The following is a 13,228-nucleotide window of genomic DNA, read 5'->3' as shown; positions in this document are numbered from 1 at the left end:
CACCAAAAAGATATTTTCAACATAGAAGTTGACTGGCCTGAAGAAATTTCAAGTATTTCTAAATGCCTGTATTTGGGATAGAAAAAGTATCTTTGCAATGGGAATTTTCACATTAAGGGAGGGCACTGGAAACACCAAACAACCCTTTTCTCTACACGATTCCCACCTGTCTTCCTGGATACAGGTGAGTGGATCACACCTGCCAAGACTGGGGATGGCATTGCCCCCAAATGCTTAACAATGTCCAGGGGACTTCACCCAGAAGCAGAAGATTTGGGATCCTAAACCTGAAAGTGATTCAGGTCCAGACAATTCACATGGGACTTGAAACTCTTGAGCTTAAACTAAAAAAACTTGAGAGTAGAAAATAAATACTGGAACAAAGATGCTGAAAGAGGGACTTAGGAAACATGCAACTGATCCTCAAACACATTGTACCTGGCCTTGAATATTTTATGCTCCCAGAAGAACCTGCTGGAACAGTGTCACAGAATCCTCCCCGGGTGGATCTTGTTGCCGCATCCCGGGCAGCGAGGCCAGCACTGGATCTCAGAGCACAACACTACACAGGGGCTCAGTCCTCCTGTCCATTAGCAGAAAGCCTCATGTCCTTTCCCACTGCATCTATCCCCAAACTATTCAAATATGAGTTTAAGCTTCCTGGCAGCTTCTTTGGAGGTGAACAGAGACCACTGTGTGAGCAGGGAGGGGAAATAAAGATAACTTGATACAGAAAGTTCCATAGTGTGCAGCCTGGCACAGTGGAGTCACAGCCCGGCGTCCCCCAGACAAATCCCTGCCTACCCGTCAGCCAACTCCTGCAAAAGTACATCACAGAACTCACAATCAGATCTGAGACCACAAAAAAAAGGGATTATGAAGAGCAGAAAGAAGTCCTTCCAAAACAGCTGTACTTCAAATCCCAAACCACTACAAGGAATGACAGCCCCTATATATAGAAAGCTTTATAGGATCAGCAGGTATTAACTTTTTGTTAATCTGGTGGAGCAGCACTGCCCTGAGTGAGCAATATGAGGAAAACTGATCTATTTAGTCTCCCACTTAAATGTGAAGCCCAATCACCACACCCAGCCAGATTTAACTCCCCCATGAGCACGGAGGGGACACAGAGGTGTGAGAGGATCCTCAGTGAGGCTCTGCCTCATGAACTGCTGCCCTGGGCACAGCACCAGGCAGGACCTGCACCAAAGCACTTCCCACTGACTGACCCACACCCTCAGGCCCCACTGCAGCTCCTGGGTGGGGTCAGACCACCTCAGAAAAGGGAGAACAACCACCCAAGGCAATGAAGTGTTTGGGAGAACCCCCCTACACACACACAGTTACACACTGAAGCAGGACAGAATCTGGACATCCTTCCCAGCATTGATTGTTTCTGCATAAATCCTTCTAATACAGGAATTTCCTGGTGTGGTAATTAAAATAAATACTTCCCAGAATATCACTGGCTCAGTTTTTCCTTAAATGGTTTTGAAGTCCCATGAATCACAGAATCATTAAGGCTGGAAAAGACCTCTAAGATCACCACGTCCAACGCTTGTTACTGTTCAGCACTAACCCCTGTCCCCAAGTGCCACATCCACATGATGTCTGAACACTCCCAGGGATGGTAACTCCACCAATGCCCTGGGCCAGTGCCTGACCACCCTCTCCACTGAGAAATATTCCCTAATATCCAGCCTAAACCTCCCCTGGCACAGCTGGAGGCCATTTCCTCTCCTCCTGTCCCTCATTCCCTTGGAGCAGAGCCCGACCCCCCCCAGCTCCCCCCTCCTGTCAGGGGGTTGCAGAGCCAGAAGGTCCCCCCTGAGCCTCCTTTTCTCCAGGCTGAGCCCCCCCAGCTCCCTCAGCTGCTCCTGCTGCTCCAGCCCCTTCCCAGCTCCATTCCCTTCCCTGCACACGCTCCAGCCCCTCCATGTCATGAGGGGCCCAGAACTGACTCCAGGTACACCCTCACCTCATCGTTTATACTCACAATATTCATTATATTATCAATATATTTCTTAACTATGAATTTGTTTCTAATCCTGTGACACTGTAATTTGAAGTCTCCTCCCACATTCTGGCCAGGGGACTGGGGAGCCTCCTGAGTGCCAGCATTTCCAGCCCTCTGGCCGTGCCCAGCCAGACAGCCGAGGGAGTGAGGCAGCTTTTCACTGCAGTGAGTGAGGAGCAGCAGAGCCATCAGGCACAAGGCCGGCAGCAGGGGCAGAGCTGGAGGGCTCTGAGAGCACAGGGGAAGGAGCTGAGAGAGCTCTTTTATTCCTGCTCGGCTGCCAAGTGGGAGAGGAGCCTTTCCCGGCTCGGTGGAAAAGGCTCCTTAATGAAATGCTATAGCAACCAGTCAGTGATTGTTCCCCCTGCCTCCCCTCCAAGCAGGAGCACAGAACAGCCCGGAGCAGCCCAGCTAAACCCAGTACAGCTGCAGATGGGAGCTGAGATTACTCAACAAAGCTGAGCAAACAGCACGGTCACAACTGCACTGCTCAATGCATTCCACCCAAGAGATGCTGTAGGCATTTTATAGCCATTAACAAGATACAGAAGCTGTTTTTAAAATAAGTCCAAATTCCTCAAGAATTCCAAGATCTCACCTTGAAAATATGTGCATTTAAATGAGTGCAAGTGGCTAAAATAAAAAGGAAGGTATCATGACTCAAAGACACAGTCCCTTTGAAATGAAGGGAAAGTGGGTCATGGTAAGAAGCCAAAATGTCACTTTACAGGATTTTTCATTTCCCAAGCCATGTTTTTTGAATTAACTTGAAAAACACTAAAACCTTATTCCAACCTTGGGCCAAGACAGAACCTGGGGTTTACTGACAATTTCAGAGACATTCAGGAAAGACTCATAATTTTTTCAAGCAATATGTGAACCAAGTTAAAAATCCCTAATCTGAACAACAATTACATTCCCATGTGACTGTCCATGCTGTCCTTGCACCAGCTCATGAGAAGACACTGAAGACTGGAATGGAGATCACTGTAGAACCTTTCCTGCCCACTCAGGGTTACAGTCCAGCAAACCAAATGCACTTGATTTGAGAGTCAAACCTGTCACTCACTGCAACAGCCCTTCCAACCCAGAGAGAAGACCAAAATGTCAGTAAATATTAGTCCTTCTTTCTCTTGCTCTTTCAGGGTTAAATACAGTGTTTTAAGGAAAGGATTATTATCAGTGAATGCCACAACAAGCAAGGTGTTTTCCAACGTAAATGTGTAATTACACCATTCTAAACCATAAAAGTTTGAAACAATTAGAATGTAAAACTAAATAACAAGCATAAAATATGACGTTTCTTTTGTTTTAAACACTGTAGGGTTTATCAGTTTTTGGTAGGACTTTGAAATGAACTCCATGAAATCACGCTGAGCACAAGCACATGATGATCTCACATGAGAGGAAGATCAACTTCCAGGAAACCAGCAACAACCACCCCTCCTATTCCTCTCTTCTTTCTCTTTATAATAACCTTAAGAAACATTACCTGTGGGACATGGGCCATGTGACATGACCAGGATGCTTCACACCAAAGGCAGTTACACCCCAGACACCTCCTGGAGGTGAAGCAACTTTCAAAACTTGTTCCTGCCTCAGGCAGATCCTGTTACAGCTCAGCACAGCTCAGCTGCCAGCTCCTGCCTCAGGAAGAAGGCTGGGAAGAAATATGGATCACTTGCCAGGCTTCTATCAGGCCCCCCAAAAGCAGCACTTTGTGCCAAACACCACTGAACTAGTCAGAATGTCTATACTTAGTGTTTGCAGTCCTTGGACATGAGCACTGTACCACGACAGCACAGAACTGACCAACTGAACTAACAGCCAAGGGCATTAAAAAGCAAAAGGTGCTGCTTTCCACTCCCTGGAAAGCATTAGAAACCAACATATTAGATGTTAAGTAAAAATATTACATTGTTTAAATACTGTAGGAAAAGCTCTTTGGGACAAGTAACAAGATCCTTTGTTAAGATTTCTCCATAGTTGGGTAGGAAGAGAATTCCAAGGGTGCTCCCACACACACTCGTCAGCCTCACTGCAGCAGAGCCATGGACCAGGCAGAGCAGATGAGAACAGCCCAGCCTGTGAGCAGCGAGTGGGAAAGGGCACTGAGCTCATTCCAGCCAGTCCAGCAGTGCAGAGGGCACCGAGTGCAAGAAAGAGCTCAGGAAACACGTTACAACCTGAAAGGCCCCATCCTAAAGCCAAGCTTATCTTTCACCCAGCTGCTGATAAACAGGGTGGCTGTACATGTTCCAACACGACTGACTTTGCCCTTGCTCCCCAGCTTTCCAGGGATTTATTCACCCCTCCTGAGGTAAGGATGCCAGACAATGTGCTGTTCTCCTGGGTGACACACCCTGGAAGCACCAGGGTGAGCCTCTGCTGGGCCATCGCAGCAGACTTCTATATTATTTATTAGAAACATGATGCACTACCCAGTGGCCCTTGTCCATTCCAACACAGCGAGATCACAAGGCTCCTTGGCCAAACAACGCTGAGGAAGGAATGCAAAAAGTCAATTTACAGTTTTTTGTTTTCCTTATGTTTGCTGGAGTTATACATACCAACTGAAACCTGCCATGATGCATCCTAAACTGACCCATAAACCAAGAAAAAACTTTGATCCAGAGGGATGCTGCGCAAGAGCTGTGCACCAGTTTCAGAGCAGACACCAAATCCAGACCAGCCACCACAAAACCACAGTGACCTTCTGAACAGGTACATAACACAAGGGTCGGGTTTCAGGGAAGAAACAGCTGCTTGTCAAAGTGAATCCAAGCCAGACCCAGGCCAGCACACGCACCCACACAGGCTGAGCACGGCAGCACCAGCAGCATTCCTGGAGCAATTCCCCACAGAGAGCTGCTTTTGGGTGGTCTATGGAATCCCAGAACAGGTCAGGCTGGAAGGGACCAGTGTGGGTCTCCTGGTCCCACCTCCTGCTCCAGCAGGGTCACCCCAGAGCACATGAACTGTGTTCTGGAATATTCCCAGTGAGGGACACTCCACCCCTCCCTGGGCAGCCTGCTCAGAGCTCGGTCACTGCACAGGGAAGAAGTTCTCCCTCCTGTCCAGCTGGAACTTCCTGGGCATCAGCTCCTGCCCGTTCCTCTCGTGCCATTGCTGGGCCCCCCAGCAGAGCCTGGTCCGTCCTCTGCCCCTCCCTGCAGTCCCTGACACAGGCTGGGGAGGGCCCCTCCCAGTCTGCTCTGGATGCTGAGCAGCCCCAGCTCCCTCAGCCTTTCCTCAGGAGAGAGATGCTCCAGGCCAAAGGTAATTCAATGTTTCACACAAAAAAGGATTTCAGAGCCATCCTGACCCCTCCCAGGCAGGTTTGGCCAAGGTGTCAACAGTGAAGGGGGAACCAGCAACCCCCAAACCCTGGTGTGAATCAGCAAACAGGTACCAGCAGCAGGGTCTGGAGATGGCCCTTAATTATCTCCAGAATGATCAGTCCCTTAATATAAATACATCTCCCATCTGATCACAGCATTTGCTAATTTAATTGCAGCAATTAAACAAATCCTCAGGGCCCTCTGCTGTCTAAACCATATCCGAGCAGACAACTTTTAAGAGAAGTGCATCAGATAAAAGTGCAAATACAACATGTACTCAAAGTTTTATTTTTACCTTACTTTGCAAAAAGCTCTGCAAGTGTTTTTACAGTAGATTTTTCAAGTTGCTCATTCCAGACATCCCTCTGTGCAGTTTCAGGCTCTGATAAAGTCAGGCTTCATTACAAGCACGTGCTTTGTTGGATGCATAGGAAACAGTCACTTCCTCCTAGGGAACTAAAGTAGCTATTGTTGCAGAGACTCAGCTGACTGGCATTAGTTCAGAGGGAAACATCACAAAAAAAGATGCTTAATGATGTACTAATACTATGTAAAAATGGAACACTGAAAAATGACAAAGCTGTAACAGCCATGAGAACTTTACAGTTATGGAAAGGTAAGGAGGATAATGAAGAAAAACACTGTTGGCGCCCATTGCTGACTTCTTAAATTTAGCACAAATATTTGTGTCATTAAAGTAAGTTTGTTCACTCCTCCCTGCTGTACAATCACACCATTCTTTCCAAACAAAGGTACACTCTCCAGGCTGGAGCTGACTCAGTGATAGCTTGGAGTGATGGATTTTATACAGCCCTGCCATGAAGACTGAGCCAGCCAGGAGAAAGTTCCAACACTCCCACACCGACACCTCCCTCCATTTACACACCTTCTACCATGGGAATCTCTCAGTGGAAGTTTTCAGTTTTGAACAACTAGGTCATCACAGAAACAACAATATAAAAAGAAACAGCTAATCCAAAACCAGCACTGAACTCTGTGGTTTACAAACCCTGACTGCTCAGCAACTGAGGGGAGCTGGTATGACCCAAACATTCTTCCTGCCCAGTTACACTCAGGATTCAACAGGACTCACTTATTTCAGTTAATTCAGTTACTTTGAACATTTGCTTCTCATTTAAAAAAAGCACCACCTTTATGAGCTACTACCACCCCCACTAACCATGTTATTTTCTGCACCTTTTACCCTACTCCAATACCTTTATGCTTCCTGCCACCTGGATTTTAGCAGACTCTCCTTTAGATTAGGAAGCGTTTCAATGATCAGAGGTTTTTAATAACCTAAGGAACACAAACACTTCTTTGTAACTGGTCCCATGACTCTGTTCTGTCTGTAATGCTGCCCTTGCTGCTCTTTACACGGCACCAGGAACAGGACACATTATCAGGAACACTCCCCAGTGAAAAATCTAAAGGTCCTCTCCCTACACAAGTGTATTCTCTAACCCACACTGTGGAGGAAGAGCTTTTTAGTCACTTGAGGGGCCACTGATGACAGGAAATCACAAAAGGCCGCATTTTCTGCACTCAGCACTGGGACCAAGATCTGCATCAAACAGCAGCAAATAAACAAGTCTCTGAACATGCTCACGGTGCAGAAATGGAATTTGTATCTGTAGTGTACTTTGATTTTTCGGGCTGTTCCTTTCCTGGCCCCACTAAAGGCACAGTGTATGGCCACTCCATTCCTTAGGTAGCAGAAGGCTCTTCCCCTGCCCTGGACCTGCCCAGGCACAATATTTACTTCCACACGTCTGGATCATTTCAAACCCTCAGCAGAGACGGCTACAAAACAACCTGGACTGGGAACAAAGCTATTAGCCCCACTTATGCCACAGCCAATTAAGTAATATTTAATACAGGAGAAAGCAAGAAGCTAATGAAAGGCAGCACTAATGCAAAGCCTCAGCAGCTCCTGCAGGAGAACAGAGCCACGCCTTGGCTCGTGTTCCACGCTGCAGGCCCTGTCTCTGGGACAGGGCAGGTGAGGCAGGACACACACACATCCCAGACTGGTTTTTCCCCCACTGGTGTGAGGTCCTTACCCAACCCTCTTTGTGTATTGTTTCTATTTCCGACTTTGTCTTTCCCAGTGATTCAAAGAATTAACAATAGCAACCCCAGAGCCACTCGAAAGTGGGTGGAATAATGAGCTCCCTTCAAAGATATTAACACACACAGAGCACACAGTAACTGATGCTGCAGAGCCTCAAAGAGCATCTGTCAGCAGTGAACGGCACAGCCTCAGGCACCAACAGGCTTTTTAGCATTCCTCAAAATGCCCTGAGCGTGTTCCATCCCACAGCCCTTGCCATTAGATCCTAACACTCCCCCAGTGGCCGGGGCCCAGAAGCCACAGCATTGAAGGCCTCTGGCCTCGCTCATGACAGGCTGTGCCCAGACTTCTGGGATGTTATTTCTCGAAACTCCTCAGGACATCACTTTATCTGAGACATGTCAGAGGAGAAGCTGAAGTGTGCAGTGGAGCACAGCAGCCCTTTATTTAGGGGAAAAAGGGTTTTTAACAATGCAAGTCCCCTGTCCTTAGGTGACCTGCTGCCAGGTTGGGAAGCCCAGGCTGAGCAGTGAAACATTTCTCTTCAGCATTATATCAACGACTGACATTAATTTTTTTTCCAAGCAGAAGCACGGATTGCTCCTTTCACTCTTCCACTTGCTTCTGTACAAACCAGCTTCCTAAATGTAAACCAGCAACAAGATACTTATCACCAAACACCACACAGAACAAAATGAATTTTTTAATATGCTTTTCCCTGAAAGGATCAATTAACAGAAACACAAAGGGCTGATCCTGGCACACAAAGCAGAGTCTGAGAGAAGAGGGAGGTGATTTTCTCAAGTTATGAGAGAAGTGTGCAGACATTTCATGCAGGACTTTTTTAATCCCTTCTCCCTCCAGAAGTGTCCTCCAGTAAATCAAAGACACCTGAAACAGAGGGCTATGGTCTGGACAGGACAAAGCACCTGATTAACATCTCTGTTTCTGTTCCTTTATCATTTCAGTTTTATAAAGGAGGCTCTCACCACAGCATTTGACAGGAGCTTCCTCAGTGGGAACAACCAATTTCCTAACTGTGAACACAAAACACTGTGCAAGAGCCAAACAGCATCACAGGATTATCCCACCCCTTATTTCACATTTAGGAGAACAGACAGCATCTATCAGTTTGGAATAACTTGGAAAAAATCCAGTATACTTCTAACAGCCTGGAGTTCAAGCTGAGTGTGCTGTGTAGCAGATCCATAAGGAGTAGGCACAAAGTGGGAGAAGTTACTCCATGGGGTACAAAACCATGAAAGACTCACAGCTTTCACGAGCAAAAGGATTCATTTTCCAAAAGAAAGGGAGAGAATGAGGTACTGGAAGTGAAAGTCGGGAGAACACAGCAGGATCAAGTTGTTCTTGGAATGTCTGGCTTTCCCTCAGACTTTGAACTGGCTCTGGGAAACACCACAGGGACCGAAGTGTTGGAAAGTAAACACGACGTGTCAAACCCGGGAAGGAACTAATGCTGCTCTGCCACCTCATCCTTCCACTCGGCCCATGATGCAGCTCCAGCATTCCCTGGAAAACTGGAAAATGCACAGAGCAAGTCTGCCCAGAACAGTGACTGTGTTAACCACCTCATCCCTCTTACCTCACAGCCTTCAGCTGCAGTGGTTTAAACTCAAAATAACTGGCTCAGCCTTGGACACAGACCAGGAAGGACAATGGGAATGCCTGGGACAGGGATTCCGTCCTGCAGAGAGGCTGGGAGCTGCAGGCCAGGCAGCTCCAGCACCCTCAGCTCCTCTGTGGGCTGAGCAGGACACAGAATGTAGCAATAAAGAGCTGTAGCCTCCCTTGGGTGTGAGATTTGAGGTCCCAGCAACACGGGGGGAATCACAAACCCAAGAAGCAAGAGCACAGTGGGGCTGCCAAAGAGCTGCACTGAGGAACCCACGTGTGAGATGAGGGGAGAAGCACCTGGTCCATCCCCCCCTGCAAACACAGCCTGGAGGGGACAGGGAAACACAAACCACTCACCTGCAATGGGACCTGTGCAGGAAGGGGAAAGGAATAAACCTTCCTTGCCCACAAAGACAAGGGGGAAAAGTGATGGCAGATTTTTCCATATGATTAAATTCCAAAAGACAAAACTCAACACCTATAAAAATAACTAAATCAGAAACCAGAGCAAAAAACAACACCTTCATTTCTTTCTGTGTTGTTTTCATTTAACAACCACTGTCCTTTCCAGAGACAACTCTTCATGGAATAACTCCTGTTGAGCTGAGACCAACAGCCAACGTCCTCCCCACCACACTGCTGTTTGTTTAAAACAAATTTACGGTTCTGAATAGGACAGACTGCCTGTCTTAAGCTTAAACACTTATCCTTGAGACACACAACTGTTGGTTGAACAACTACATTCAGTACTGGAGCAACATTTCATAGATACAATGAACAATGGAAGCACTGTAGGAGAAAGAGGAAGAATTTTTGCAGCTACTTCCTCCAAAGGAGCATTCTGATTTTGTAACATCACCTGAAAGTCAGCAAATGTCCCTGACCACTGCCTGGGAAGCATTTAATCCAGGCCCTAAAGCTCAACAGCAGGTTTCCAGCTGAGCCAGGAAAAGGCACAGTCCTGTGCTGTTTGCAGCCACTCCCATGGAATTAAGCAAACTCTTTGAAGGATTCCCAAACAGTCTGTGCCACAGAACACACACATTTCACCAGCACAACGTCTTAATGAGCTGAACACACCCTGAATTTGGGGGTTAATTTATGCTGTGCTCATGAGGATATAAAAAGGAATTATCCCTACAGTTATCTATTTTGAAATCTTATCACTTGTACTCCAAATTAAAGAGTTTAAAATGTATTGTGAGAGACAACACTTTTGCTCTGACATCACGAAATCCCAGAATGTGAATATATTAAGTAACAACTTCCTTCAAATACACAGAGCCCTATAAAATTATCCAAGCAGTGTTCTTTCCTGACTCCAAAGGACACCAAAGCCAATGTATTTTAGTCATTTCTTGTTACAGACTGAAAACAAGCTCGGAGTGGCTCATGATGCACAGGAACCTGCTCATTCTGCACTTGTGCTCTTTAGGAAGCTGTTTGTGACAGAATTGTTTTACAAAGGAGAACAGCACGTTCAATTCTTCTCAAAGAACTGGGGTCACTAGTCCTGGACCAGCCTGGACCTTCATCAGGGGGATCCTCAGAGGTCTGAGAGTTGATGAAACATTTTCTGCCCTAAGCACAAAAGAATAAAGCAGGTTTACTGAAAGCAGCACAACACACAAACTGCTGTGGGAAGTGCTCATAGGAACACAGCTCACCAGGGCCAGGTTTGGGGAGAATATTAGACTCATAACAAATCCATACAGAAATGGTTTTTCCACTTCTCTGTCATGTTTCCCACATTTTGCAGGGCAGGGTTTTCCTCTGCCACCAAACCAACACCCATAAATTTAACTTACACTAAAATAAACTTGATTCCATGATCCCGATGGGTCCCTTCCAACTCAGTATATTCTATAAAAAAATAGAAGTTTCCAAGTGTAACAACACCTTGTTCTGTGCACAAGGGAGTTAAAAACCATTTGAGCAGTCCAGAGATTTTGACAGTTCTATCTTGTGTTTCAGCCCAGCAGCACCAGCAATGAAAAAATCTGTTTTCCAAGTATTTAATCTAGTTACACGTTCACAACTTTTCCAGATGCTTTGGACAGCTGATACCACTTGGATATTGGATATTGTATTTGTATAAACAGACATTGTAGTCTTATTTTTTCAGCCTGTTACTACCAAGAGCAACTCCCCAACACCCCAGCAAAGCCCAAGTGTTACACCAAACATAAAAAAGCTTCTCTCGGGTGGTGATTTACTTGAAGATGAACATCAGTGACATCCTCAGTGCCCGTTACCTCCCAGTCACCATGTGACACCTCCCTGTGGAGTCTCACATAACACATTCTTGATGACTAATTATTTCACCTATACTAATTTCCTGATCACGTGCCTCTCATACATGAGGGATAACAGGCCGACACATACAACTGATTGCTGCTTAGAAAGAGCTCTGAGAGAAGGACATTTCAGTCAGAAGATGCACAACACAAATAACCTCAAAGCTGAACTATGACTGAGCTCAGCTCTCCTGTAGATCAGCTTCATGATGAAGAATATATAGTTGCCTACACGTGACTGTGGGGCTATGGAGGAAGGAATTCCTCTATATTATTCCTCTATATTCTTCATGTATGTGTGTGTATATGTGTATATATATATATATATGTACATCAGAGATCTCAACGCCACAATCCCACATTAAATGGGAAGGCGAGCACCAAGCGTGACCCTCCCTTGTGAAGTTTCGTGCTCCCTCCCAGCCTGTCTCTCCGTCCCCACACCCCGGCGTCACCTTCCTCCTTCTGATTCCCGCTTCCCCCTTCCCCGAACCCACACCCGCACCCCAGACACGGCCCCTCCGGGCAGCGACACCCCCGGCCCGGCCCTCACCTCGTCCTCCTTGTGGTTGCGGATACCGCGCACCAGGTCCTGCAGGTTCTTGTCAAACATGCGGTCGATGCTGCCCTTCACCATCTTCAGCGCCATGGCGGCGGCGGGGCCTGCGCCGGGCTGAGGGGGCCGGGCCCGGCCGGGGTGGGGGGTGGGGGGGCCGCCGCGGTGCTGCTGCCGCTCGGAGCCGGGTGCGAGCAGCCGTGCCGGACGCTCACATGCCGGGGGGCTCGGAAGGGCTCAGTGGGCGCGGGTGGTGCGGCCCCGGCGGGCGGGAGGGCGGGCAGGGCAGGGGCGGCCCCGGCCGCGGGCGCAGCTCCGGGCGGCGCTGGGCTCCGGCGCCGACAAAATGGCGGCCGGTCAGCTGAGGGCGAGGCCACGCCCCCGGTGCGGCCACGCCCCCCAGAGGCCACGCCCCCGCCGGCTCTGTCAGCCGCGCAGCGCTCTCTGCCCACGCCCACTCCACTCAGGCCGCGCCCACGCGCGTGGCCACGCCCCCAGCGGCCCCTGGCGCGCGCCGGGCTCGCCGATCTCCAGCCCCGCCCCCCGACCCATGGACACGCCTCTGCTGCATGGACACGCCCCCGGATGGGCGGTCACGCCCTCTCGCCCCGCCCCTGCTGGCTCTGCTCGCCTCGCCCCCTCTCTAGACACGCCCCTGCCCGCGCTGGCCGCGCCCCTCTCCCACATGACCACGCCCCATAGTCCGAGGGCAGCTGCTCAGCCCCGCCCACTCCAATTGGGCCACGCCCCCAAAGTCATCATGGCCACGCCCCCCGCCCGACTGGTCACGCCCCCGACACCTCCTGGCCAGGACCCTGCCCGCATGGCCACGCCCCCGTAGCCAGCCCTCCGTCTACACATCGCTCGTCAGTCCCGCCCACTCAATTAGGCCACGCCCAGCCCATCTGGCCACGCCTTCGCATGACACGTACCAGAGCCCACCTGGCCACGCCTCCTGCCCGTATGACCACGCCCCCGAGCCTGCCCCTCCCACCGCTCCGATCTCCAGTCCCTCCTACTTTGGCCAGGCCACGCCCACTCCACTCAGGCTCCGCCCATCGGAGGCACAAGGGCCGGGGGTCTCGCCCTTCCGTCCCATGGGATGGGAGCCACAGCAAACACCGACCCGTAAAGGAAAACCCCAACCCAGGAAGCCTTTGGAGTGTTCAGTGCGCTGCAGGACCCGGCCGAGAGGCCCGTGGGGTCCTGGGCTGTGTGAGGAGGAGCGTTGGCAGAGGGTCGGGGGTTCCTGCCCCTTCCTCAGCCCTGGGGGGCTCCCCAGGAGTGCTGTGTCCAGGTCTGGGCTCT

The 13,228-nt window shown here is 49.2% G+C and overlaps 1 protein-coding gene across 1 annotated transcript in view; it reads right to left on the bottom strand.

Annotated features, from left to right (window-relative positions):
- AP3D1 (adaptor related protein complex 3 subunit delta 1) overlaps window positions 1–12,145 on the bottom strand; it is a 41,049-nt gene extending 28,904 nt beyond the window's left edge. Inside the window, exon 1 of the mRNA XM_064637326.1 lies at window positions 11,918–12,145. Within this exon, the coding sequence (XP_064493396.1) occupies window positions 11,918–12,013 (96 nt within the window). The 5' untranslated portion in view covers window positions 12,014–12,145. The remainder of the gene's footprint in view (window positions 1–11,917) is intronic.
- Window positions 12,146–13,228: the final 1,083 nt, after the last annotated feature.

Source organism: Pseudopipra pipra, chromosome 27 (genome assembly GCF_036250125.1).
Source record: "Pseudopipra pipra isolate bDixPip1 chromosome 27, bDixPip1.hap1, whole genome shotgun sequence".
In the NCBI taxonomy this organism is placed as follows: Eukaryota; Metazoa; Chordata; class Aves; order Passeriformes; family Pipridae; genus Pseudopipra; species Pseudopipra pipra.
Note: the sequence above shows the minus strand (reverse complement) of the source record. Positions and strands in the feature narration are given on the sequence as shown.